Source organism: Mauremys mutica, chromosome 9, assembly GCF_020497125.1.
Source record: "Mauremys mutica isolate MM-2020 ecotype Southern chromosome 9, ASM2049712v1, whole genome shotgun sequence".
In the NCBI taxonomy this organism is placed as follows: domain Eukaryota; kingdom Metazoa; phylum Chordata; order Testudines; family Geoemydidae; genus Mauremys; species Mauremys mutica.
The window spans coordinates 99,522,490-99,534,665 of record NC_059080.1 but is presented as its reverse complement, the minus strand read 5'-3'; the positions used below and the strand labels follow the sequence as shown (position 1 = coordinate 99,534,665).

At 45.0% G+C, this 12,176-nt stretch overlaps 1 protein-coding gene across 2 annotated transcripts in view; it reads left to right on the top strand.

The window, feature by feature from the left end:
- Positions 1-12,176, top strand: part of PSMD1 (proteasome 26S subunit, non-ATPase 1) — a 129,196-nt gene that overhangs the window by 8,543 nt on the left and 108,477 nt on the right. For both annotated transcript variants that reach the window (XM_045030085.1, XM_045030084.1), the window contains exons 7-12: positions 997-1,223; positions 4,160-4,220; positions 6,173-6,301; positions 7,371-7,459; positions 8,625-8,703; positions 10,409-10,582. In XM_045030085.1, coding sequence (XP_044886020.1) covers positions 997-1,223; positions 4,160-4,220; positions 6,173-6,301; positions 7,371-7,459; positions 8,625-8,703; positions 10,409-10,582 — 759 coding nt within the window. The remainder of the gene's footprint in view (positions 1-996; positions 1,224-4,159; positions 4,221-6,172; positions 6,302-7,370; positions 7,460-8,624; positions 8,704-10,408; positions 10,583-12,176) is intronic.

Below are 12,176 nucleotides of genomic sequence, written 5' to 3'. Positions count from 1 at the left end.
TACAAAGACCTCCAAGGAGAGAAAATACCGGGTACTAAAGGGCTCTTTAATCTAGCAGACAAAGGCAGAACAAGAGCCAGGGGCTTTAAGATGGAACCAGACAAATTCAAAATGGGAATAAGGCACACATTTTTAACTGTGAGGGTGATTAACCATTGGAGCACCAGGGGACATGGTGGATTCTCCATCTCTTGATGTCTTCAAATCAAGACTGGAGGTCTTTCTGGAAGTTGTGGTTTAGTTAGACACCCCTGTATTGACCCCAGTAAATTGTATCTGGATGAAATTCTCTGGCCCATGTTATACCAGAGGTCAGACTAGGTGATACAATGGTCCCTTCTCTGCCTACGCTCTGTGAATTATGACTAAAGGTTCCATGCATCATTGTGGGGGATCAGACTGTAATCACACAGCTTGGAACCTTACGAAAATTTAATAACTTCCTTTCTTTTCTCCAGGAAATAAATACAACTTTTTGTTTTCAGAAAGTCATTTCATGATCACCTTTACACAGCTGGGTGCTTAGGTCTTGTGCCATCGCAGCTTGCCTTGGGAGTGTGACTTTAAGAGCATCACAGCCTGTTCTATTTTATCTTAAGTATTTTAGCAAAATGGCACATATTCATTTGGTAAAACCTTTCAATCTTGTTCTAGTATTAGTATGAGATTACACCATCATTTCAAGTAATGAAGTGGATGGACTGTAGGTTATGCCCATACAGCTTCAGAAGATGCTGTTATACATAGGAAAAAATAATTCTTAAGAAGCTTCTCTGACAGTAATTGTGTTTAAAATGAGACTAAGGAAAATATTAAGTGTACTTACAAGAACTATTGTAAGATTATTAGTATCTGCCATGGGTGGGAGAGACTTCTGTCCCGGGGAAACAGTACAGAAATTAGTATGGGGAACTGATGCCTGTTCTTTCATCTTGCAGTGTTTTCTGCCTGGAGGATTTATCTTTTTTTTTTTTTTTTTTTTTTTTTTCCCCCCAGTGCCTGATTTTCCTGGATGACCCCCAGGCTGTAAGTGACATCTTAGAAAAGCTGGTGAAGGAAGACAACCTTCTCATGGCTTATCAGATCTGCTTTGATCTGTATGAAAGTGCCAGCCAGCAGTTCTTGTCTTCTGTGATCCAGAATCTCCACACTGTTGGAACTCCTATTGCCTCTGTGCCTGGATCAACCAACACTGGGACTATCCCTGGATCTGAGAAAGACAGGTGGGGATGTTGGCTTGAGTAGAAATATAATTGTCATGTTCAGTTAGAATACAATTGTTGTATTTTTTTTTTTTGGTGGTAAATTAATTTATGCAGAAACATTGGAAAAGCATGCATCAATATTCTTAGACTTAGCGGGATGTATGGCCCAGTGACTGGTAATATGTAAGTCCCTTCGTTTTCAGTTTTTCTTTTGTTTACAATTTCCTGGGAATTTAGTGGCATTTATTACAAAATTTTTAAAAGGTGAAAATTGCTAAAAACAAATGAATGACCCAGTTTTCTGGGTAAATATCGGGGTTAATACTGGGGGACGGAAGAACAGAAAAAAGCAACAGAGGAAAGCAAGAGTATTGAAAGTAAAAGCAGTTTAATGCTGGGGTAGTTTATTTCATTATTTCACTGTATTTAGTTGTATAATATGTAGCGCTACTAGATGGTACCTGAACCTATTGGAGCCCAGAGATACTTAAACAGAGAGAATTTAATTACATTTAGACTAATAGTTTATTGACATAAACACATCTTACCTAGTGCTATATTGGATTTTCTTAGCATAATCAATATTTTCATATACTTCAGTAGTCTACAGTTTGGGTGAAAATTGGTCAAAACTGAATAATAACTTTTGTAAAACCTGGGAAATTTTCAGTAAAAACCAGAAATGAAGGGCCTTATTATTACTGATATGATACAAAGCCTTTCACCTCTTGGACAAAGCTCACTAGTTCAAATCCAGCCTAGAACTTTGTTACCAGAAGATTACGACCATCTGGGGACTTTTCAGCAATCTGTATCACAAGATCTTAGTGGCCAGATACTCACATTACACAAGACACCCCCACAATTGGTGCTAATTGGTCGCTTCATTTCATCTCCTCTTTGGTCTCTCACAAGTAGTCCGCATGGCATGAAGACTCAACTACCCTCTCTTTCCTAGAGGTGGCCCTCTCTAGGTTAAGATGGAGGCATGTGGATACAGCCTTGTGGAGGAAGCTTGTAGCACTGCTGTTCTTGCTGTGCCTGTTCTTTAGCCTCTGGAGCTGCCAGACAAGCACCCACATCTAATTAAATAGCATTTAATGGGGACTGTAGTCCAGACCAAGCCTACCAAAACACAAGGGCCTATGGAAAGGTAGGAAACTGGTTCCAAACACCTTTGTTTCTTCAGTCAAGAGTGCGTATGTAGCAGGTAGGTCGGGGTGGGCAAACTTTTTGGCCAGAGGGCCACATCTGGGTGAGGAAATTGCATGCAGGGCCATGAATGTAGGGCTGGGGCAGGGGGTTGGGGTGCGGGAGGGGGTGTGGTGTACAGGAAGGGGCTCAGGGCAGGGGTGCAGGGAGGAGGCTTAGTGCAGAGGGTTGGGGTGCAGGAGGGATGTGGGGTGCGGCAGGGGGCTCAGGGCAGGGGGTTGGGGTACAGGGTGCAGCAGGGGGTTGGGGTGCAGGCAGGGTGCGGCGGGGGCTCAGGGCAGGGAGTTGGGGTGCAGGAGGGGGCTCAAGGCGGGGGGTTGGGGTGCAGGGTGTGGCAGGGGGTTGGGGTACAGGGTACAGGAGGAGTGCGGGGTGCAGGCTCTGGCCCAGCGCCGCTTTCCTGGAGTGGCTCCAGGGTGGCAGTGGCGTGCACCGGGGCTCCCTGCCTGCCCTGGCCCTGCACTGCTCCCGTAAGCAGCCGGCACCACATCCCTGCAGCCCCTGGGGGAGGGGAGGCAGAGGGTTCTTTGCGCTGCCCTCGCCTGTGGCTACCTCCCCTGAAGCTCCCATTGGCCACAGTTTCCTGTTCCTGGCCAACGGGAGCTGCGGGGGGAGGTACCCACAGGCGAGGGCAGCGCGAAGAGCCATCTGGTTCCCCTCCCCCAGGGGCTGCAGGGACATGGTGCTGGCCGCTTCTGGGAGCAGCACGGAGCCCACGGCGCCATGGGGGTGGCAGTCCTGTGGGCCGGATCAAAAGCCCTGACTGGCTGGATCTGGCCCGTGGGCCATAGTTTGCCCACCCCTGAGGTAGCTGTCCCCCTGTTGTGATGTCCCACAGTAAGAGGGAATATGTACCCACAAAGCAATTTATAAATCAGCCTGTGCAACGTCTGACCTCGGTTAGTCCTATTTGAGCGCTGCCTCTGAAGATTGATTGCATTGTAGGGGTCAGCAGGCAGCAGCCCTCTCCCTTGAGCACTGGAAATTCAATTTTTATTCATTGAGAGACCTGGACAGATTCCTCTCCCCAGCATTGGCAGAGCCTTATGTTTCTGGAGGTGCTGTTGCTTGGAAGAGATGTGAAATAATTATCCCTTCCAACTTGCTCGTAATGCCCATCCAGTCGTGTCAGTGAGAGAGATGGATGATGCCTGAAGTGTTCTGGCTGGCATGGCACTCCCCAGGAGAGACTGGAAAACTGCCTGAGTTTATTTTAAAATGTCAGGCAGAGGGAGTCTCTACAGTATATTGGGCTGTAGTGATAAATGGAACATTTCCCTCCACTACACAAATCTGTCAGGGCCTTGTGTCAGTGCCAGCTTAATGACTTGGATTTCTTTCCCATTCATCACTCCGTCCATCCTCACTGACAGTAGTGGCCCCTAGGCTTCTGAGTCTGGAGGTAGTTCCCTTGCTATGTCTCACTCCCAAACACGTTTCCACCAGTGGTCTTCCCTCGCGTCTCCCTGTCCATACAAGCCTCTCTAGTTGCTGCACTTTCCAGCCAGCGTGGGGGCCAGGATTCTCCCAGTCTTTTATCCCTAACTCCCCTCTGACTCAGATTGCAGAGGGGGCTGCTATACTTGTGTGTGTCAGCCCTGTGCCGTGCCAAAGCTCTCTTATCCCCAGAGCTCACCTTCACACCTCAGTCTCCTGTGTCAGGGCGCAACATTCAGCTGCTGCCAGAGCATTTGGCAGCCATGAGATGTGAACTGGGTTGTTTTTTGTGTGTTTAATTTCAGTGACACTATGGAAACAGAAGAGAAGCCAAGTAGCACTTGTGCTGCGAAGTCTGCAGAATCTGTGAGTGCCACTCTATGAAATGAAATGTGCTTTGTTCAGCTGTCTATACACGTTTTGCTTAGAACCCTTCCTCTTCTTCCCTGTCACAAGGTGGGATGAGCCTCTAAGGGAATTGGGCGTACCCTTGTCTGTGACTAAATTAGCTTCCTCCTAAGTGATAGGTTTGAGGCTAGGGGTCAGGTGATGGTCTGCAGATAAAAGGCCAGCAAGCAGCTGAGAGAGAGAAAACTGTAGGGAGCATGTAGGCTTCTGCAGGAGACTCTGGGTCAGGAGAAGGGGCCAGGTAGAAGGACCTGGTTTATCTGTTTGATTTGGACTTTATCAGTATTGAGGAAATTAACTCCTCCCCAAAGAAAAGCACTGACATTCTGCTGCTGTTGGGCACTTCGTTCTGATGCACTGGCCGGTGAATTGGCCCCCTCCCCACAAGCCATTCAGTAACAATTTTCCTGCCTGGGAGAGCGTGGACGTTGCTTCTGGAATGCCAGAAGGAGTTGCTAGAGTAATACCAGGCGCTCACGTTCCCTGGTGGCTGTACCCTTTGCTCTGCAGTGCTTACAGCCCACAGTGACAGGTGCTTGAGTTCTGCTCCCTGCTTGGGAATAGTGCACATTGTGCTATTGCTGCGCTACTTGGCTGGCTCATTAGATTTCTGTTGTGTATCACTTGCTCTCTCAAGTATGTTAGAAGTAAATATACATATACCCTAAGCAGCAGATGTAGCAGCCTGGCCATGTATTTTCTGGGGCTGGTGAAAGGAAATAAATAAAATGCTACCCAAAGGTAATGCACACATGTGAACTAGTCATGGGAATCGTTGAGATTTTCCTGTAGGTAGCTGAAAGGGAGACATTCTTTTCATTCAAATGTAAGTAGAGATATTTGCTGAAACTAGGCAAGGAAACAGGGTGGAAGTCCTTGCTTCGTCAAGAGCCTTTGAGCAGAGTACTCTGGGGGCAGCATGTCTTGAATTAGTTTCTGTTACATGAACACCATTGGTTGTGGCAAGGGGCAAGCATGCATAAGCAATCTTTGTGGCCTGAAGCATTCCTGAGTTTAATCTGCCCCAGATCAGAAAAGAAATAATTGAGGGGATTAGTTGAAGGGCTAAACTAGATGTACTCAGTGGGTCTCTTTAACATAAAGCGACTACAAAGAGACCCGATGTACTTTCCACCCTCTGCGAAAGAGCGCCAAGCAGAGACTTACTCTGCAGAAGTTATCTAGGGCTGTGGGGACGAGTCATTCCGGCAGAGCACTGGAAACGAGCAGGCAGTGGAAATACAGCAGTGAATGGTAGATGGTTCCACAAGTCATAACACTGGATTCTCCCTCCCCAGCCATTGTAAATCGGAGCAGGGTGGCTTGAGCACATCCGCTTCCATTAACCTTCCGCATTGAATTAAGGTGTGTTCTGATTTCTCAAGAAATTCTAGCCACATCATGAGGCACAGCCTGTGACGCCCAAAGGATTGCTGCTTTGAGTCCTTCCCCAGTATAATCTCCAAGGAAATATAAGCACAATGTGAATGTAGGTGACTGCTCTTGGGGGAGATTCTTTTCTCCTCATCTGTTGAAGGTATAAGAGACCAAACAAAGCAGCATGTTGAGCCTTTTTGGCATTTGGTACAGGTCTCCTCACAATACCTTCCATTCAGTTCAGTGGCTGCATTTAATCTTAGGGGGTCTGTCCCCTACTCCCATACAAAGAGGCACTCCCATTAATGTTCCTGGGAGCTGGGTTGTATGCACTGAGGGAAGAATTAATGCTCTTTTCTCTTCCAAGAGGTGCTGGTCTCTGAAGCACGTGATGGGGCATGTACTGTTAAATATGCCTATCTATTAGCTCTCTTGTGGGCCAGTGTTTTAACAGAGCTTGATCCTGGGGGAATGCAGGGATTCTGATCTGTTTTTTTTGTTTGTTTTTGTTTTTTTGTTATTTGTGTGTGAAGAACCCAGAGCCTAAGGACCAGATTTCAAAAATGATTAAAATTTTAAGTGGTGAAATGGCTATTGAGTTACATCTGCAGTTTTTAATACGAAACAACAATACAGACTTGATGATTCTCAAAAACACAAAGGTAAGAGACCTTGGATTGTCTTTTTCTTTCTGGAATCATCACAGATTTTCTGGTGACTGAGTTTCAATACTGACTGTAGTCTCCTCCTTGACGCACTAGGCTTCAGCAAGGCCTGTATGTCTCTTGGAGGACTCTATTTATTCTGTCTCTCTCTTTCCAAGGATCTAGTTTAGTGTATTGGTCAGACCAGACTGATTTTAAAACTTGAAACTCCAAGGCTAAGGGAAGGCTGCTTGTTCCCACTATCTGGCCCAAAGCCATCAGCCCCTGGAGTGTGGCCCAGGGAATCCTGAGGTGTGGCTTGTGGGCACCTTTTGCTGTATCTGTGGGTTGAAGATAAAGCTGCTCAATTGCAGTATTTTAATGCAGGGGATAAACTGAATGTGTTGGGGAACTCGCGTAATTTCTATTTCACTAGGGAAGATCCTGAGAGAGAGAGAGAGAGAGAGAATGTGTGTTAAAATTTATGTGCAAAGTAGGTGCAGCCCTTGGGCTCATGGCAAGTTTTATCCCCTCTGTCCTTTTAAGACAAGTGATTGTTGTAAATAACAACAGAGAGATTATTTGAATCTGAAATGTAACTTCTGTCCTCAGCAAGAGGTGGTGTGACACCATTGTTTTAAGCAAGTACATGGCTGTTGGGAGGTTCCATTTTTAAATGCACTGGAAATGCATAAAACTCTTTTGAGTAGTGATTCGGCGTAGCCTTCTAGGAAGGGCTTGAAATTGCTGTCAGCAGCACTTACTGTGTAGCAATAGGTTCTTGGAGTGCCTGGCTATTTAAGAGGGTTCTATTCTCAGTTTGTGCTGTTGCTTCATTCCAGAAGTTTACAGAAAGGACTTGTCTGCACTAGAAGAATTGGGTTGAGATTAGATAGGTGTGTATTAACAAGCAATGCATCCCCATCAGGAAACAGATCATGCTTAGGTTGGGGTTAGTTAATACAACTCTATCGAATTGTGACTTATTTTTCTAGTACCAAGTCCAGAGTGAGCAGAGCTATGCGTCTTAGTTGTGAAGTGTCTGTTTCTTGCTTCTTGGTGATACTCGTCTGTTTTGCTCTTCCAGGATGCAGTGCGGAACTCTGTATGCCACACAGCAACAGTTATAGCAAACTCCTTTATGCACTGTGGGACAACCAGTGACCAGTTCCTTAGGTAAATACATTGCAAATAAGTCCAGTTAGCATTCAGAGAGGTAGAATAGTATGTGCAGTACCGTTCACCCCGTCTCCGAAAAGACATTGCTGATCCTCCTCTAGTTCTGCAAAGTGGTGATAATGATCAAGGGGCTTGGAAAAGCTGTCATATGAAGAGTGTGAAAAGGTTAGAATCCTTTCCCTGAGAAAGGAGATGGATAAGCAGAGAGGTGATAAAAGTGCATGAGATAACGAATGGTCTAAAGAAGGGAAATTGGGAGCTTCTGATCTCTTGTCTCATAACACAAGAGCAAGGGGACATTCAATTAATTTAAAAGGTGGGAACTTCAAAACCAATAGAAGGAAATATCTTTTCCCACTTCATGTAATTAGACCGTGGAATTCACTGCCACAGGAAGTCATTGTGGCCAAGAACTTAGCAATATTCAAAAAGGGACTGGATATTTACATGGATATCAAGACTATCCAGAGATTCTATACATAATTATCATTTTAAAAGTGATATTAAACCTTGTGCTTTATGGCTTAAACCAGTCTCTGACTATTGGAGATCAAGTTGAGACCGAGTGGGAGGGTCAGATTATCCCACATCAGCCTGTTCGTAGAGTTCTTACACCTCTGAAGCACCTGGGTCTGGCCACTGTCAGAGATGGAGTTCTGCTCTAGATGGACCACTAGTTTAGTCCAGTCTGGCAGTTCCTATTTTCCTGTAAATAGAGGCTAGCTTACTGATGAGCTAGTGACACTCATGGAGATCAATGGTGGGGACTGGAACCCACTGCGGGAGGTGAAGAAAGAAAATGACTCTATGATCAAATCCCTTCAGTTGAGCTGGGAACAGTGTTGATGGACTGTGTGATGAGCAATATCCAGCTCTGGAAGGATTGCTCAGCCTGCAGCCAGGTCTTTGACTATGTTGAAGTAGTAGATTTATGTAGTTCTGTGTCGTCATTTAATGCTGCTGTTCAGGACAGTGATTTCCAATGTTCAGCAGCTGAGCTGGGACCAGCCAGAAATCAGGGCTGCTCTAGGCAGTGGAGCATGGAAGCAGCCCCTCCCCATCTCCAACCGGTGCCGGTTTTGACAACAGTTTTTTTTCTGATGAAATGTGGGTGGTGGGTGTTATAGAAACTATATTTAACCCCTGACTTTCCTCCTTCCAGAGATAATTTGGAGTGGCTGGCCAGAGCCACGAATTGGGCTAAGTTTACTGCTACTGCCAGCCTGGGTGTCATACATAAGGTAATGCTGCCTTCATTCCTGTGTGCCTAAACTCTTGCCATGCCAATGCTGAGACTGTTTGTTTGTCTCTTTGGAATGGAGTGGGGTTTCTGGGTTATGCACCCCGGTCCTGGTCACACTCCAGCTCATAACCAAGTTTGTACCCAGTCACTGACAGGCTGACTGTAAATGTGGTTTGTCTCCTTGCATGGCCCGATTATAACTTGGTTGGAACCAAAGCAGCTAATGGTACCAGACCCACACCAGAGCCCTTGGCTGGCCCATGGTCATCCTTCTGTGAGCAGTTTGGTCCTTTTTTTATTTGCAGTGCAATCCAGACACTGTTGGTGTAACCATGTTAGTGTAACTGGTTTGGTTGAACCTTAGGAAATCCCGGAGTGCATTGTCCCGTGTGCTGCCAGTGCCACCTTTTGTGTATGTTCTCCAGGCACTTTATTCCTATGGAGGCACCGCACCATAGAAGAGCTGCCCAGACTTTCCCCAGATTTACTGGTACAAACGTAGCTAGGGAGCCTGTGGACATGCAAACGTGTTTCTGATGGCAGAACAGTTGCTGTGTGGACACAATTGAACAGTGTTACTGTAACCAATTTAGGTGATTTGGCCTCTAGCTGGTTACAAAACCACTGTTAAAACTTGTGCTGTGGACAGGGCCGAATGTTTTTAATGAGCATCTCCAAATATCATAAACAGGACATCTAATTTTTAAGAAACATCAAATACACATGGCAGCTTCTTAATCAGAGAGATGTGTGAAGACTCAGCTGATTGCCAGTTCTTTTTTTTCTGAATGTACACATGCATATAGCAGAATGTGCACTGTGCTAAACAAGGGCATGTAGTGTAATCATGGTTAGAAAAGTGGTGGAGAAATATGGCTTAAAGGGAAGAACCTTCAACTTATCAAAATCTAAGTGCACAGAAGAAGAATACAGTGAATGAACAGAGGTTTTAAAGTATTTACAAGGACCATTTGGATGGAAGGGACCTGTGAATACTAAACCTGTGAAGTGGATTTAATTCTCTAATCCAACCCTGCTAGATCACATCTAGCCTTAAATATGTGCAGTGAAGCTGTGATCTAGACAGATGTTTGTCCAACTTAATTAAAATGGGGGGAGAGCTCTTTTTCCTACTGTGCCGTCAGAGAGACCACTCTTCTCCCCTCCTTTGCATCAGTTGCAGAGGATGGTGGCTTCCATTTACCAAATGTCTGTGGTTTTATAACTTTATTTTGTGGCTTCATGATGTTACTGAGCTTCGTATGGTGATATGTTCCAGAGGAGCATTGATGGTGGCCGACCTTGCCGATTCAATGCTGGGAAAGCATTTTCCAGTCTGAAATAGTGGGAAACCATTGTAATTGCTTTGTGGGGCTAGAACCTTTAATTAAAGCATCCTGATTATTAGGCCAAATATGGTTCCTAGTCCAAATTTGTTTGCATTGGCTTTGGATAGCAATCGTGATGGGAGTGTAGTCACATGCCTCTGTGTGAATAAGTAGTTCAGAAGTGCAGAGAACACCGCATTAAAAGATTTAACATGTTGGGTTTGTGTTAGATCACAGCATGGAAATTGGTGGCTAAAGCAGATGTTTCCTATTGAGTGTTTAAAATATCATAACAATGTCTTCTAATTAAACACTGTTTTCTTTCTCCTCTTGTTTTTCTCCTTTCCCCAACCCCTTTGGGCAATGAATTTGCAGGGTCATGAGAAGGAAGCTCTACAATTAATGGCAACATACTTACCCAAAGACACCTCTCCGGGCTCGGCCTATCAGGAGGGCGGAGGTCTCTATGCATTGGGTCTGATTCATGCTAATCATGGTGGTGACATCATTGACTATCTGCTGAACCAGTTGAAGAATGCCAGCAATGATGTGCGTACTAGACTTAACAATGAACCTAGCTGTGTTCTTGTGTACCCAACAGTGCGCTAGGTACTTCACACAAACCAGGTCTTTGAGCGCTTACACTTTAAAACAGTTATGATACAACAACTGATGACCATAAACAGCCTGATAACAGGAGAAGGGCATGACTAAGACAGTGGCTACAGCAAATAACCCTAACACCCTTCTTGTTAGAATACAAGTGGGATTTTAGGATGGACTTGTATACTTGTTTCAAAATAAATGTCATCTACAGCATGACTTTGTACCCATCCCTCCTTTGTTTTAGGGTAGACTTACTGTATTATGCTCTGGTTTTGGCTCCAATTACCTACGCAAGGAATAAATTGCTCAAGCGACTGTGCTGCAAACTATCTTATGTGTTCAGCAAGGATTCGCTCCTGACCATTCCTGGGCTTCTTCAACAGTGACCCTTATGTTTGGAACAGCCTCCTAATTAATGTTTGCCCAGAAACCTTCCTCTCTTTCTCTCCTAGGATAGATAATAAAACAGAAAATATCATAATGCCACTATATAAATTCATGGTACGCCCATGTCTTGCATACTGTGTGCAGCTCTGGTCGCCCCATGTCAAAAAAATGTACTAGAATTGGAAAAGGTACAGAGAAGGGCAACAAAAATGATTAGGGGTATGGAACAATTTCCATATGAGGAGATATTAAAAGACTGGGACTGTTCAGCTTGGAAAAGAGATGACTAAGGGGTGGGATATGATTGAGGTCTATAAAATCATGACTGGTGTAGAGAAAGTGAATAAGAAAGTGTTATTTATCCCTTCACATAATACAAGAACTGGGGTCACCCAATGAAATTAATAGGCGGCAAGTTTAAAACCAACAAAAGGATGTACTTCTTCACAAAACATACAGTGAACCTGTGGAACTCATTGCCACATGATGTAGTGAAGGGCCAAAGTATAACTGGGTTCAGAAAATAATTATATTAGTTTGTGGCGAATAGGTCCAACAATGGCTATTAGCCAAGATGGTCAGGGATCAAACCCCATGCTCTGGGTGTCCCAAAACCTCTGACTGACTGCCAGCTGCTGGGATTGGACAACAGGATGGATCACGTGATAATTGCCCTGTGCTTTTCATTCCCTTTGAAGTATCTGGCATTGGCCACTGTCAGAAGACAGGATACTGGGTTAGATGGACCACTGGTGTTGCCCAGTATGGCCATTCTTATGTTCTTTGAGGGTATCTTCTAAGTTTCCCACTAGGTCTGTGAATCAGTCTAGCTGGAAAGATCACACTCATTTTGGGCTTTATTTTATATTGTATTGCTCCTTGGTGCCTTCAGAGAATACAAGGTGATGAGGGCCTTATGAATACCTGTATAAATTTCCAGTCAGGGTCTATTGGTGCAACACATTTTGCCCGTGGCATATCTCTGTACAATGGTGGCCCTGTTTAAATAACTCCTTGGGAAGAGGTGCTAAAAATAAATCCTCAGAAAATCTGGTGTACTGGGCCTGTAGCACCCCGTACTGGGCAGATCTCTGAGCTGGCTTTGGGAACACAGCTGTTTTCTTGATCAGAGAAAACGATTGGCTGGGGC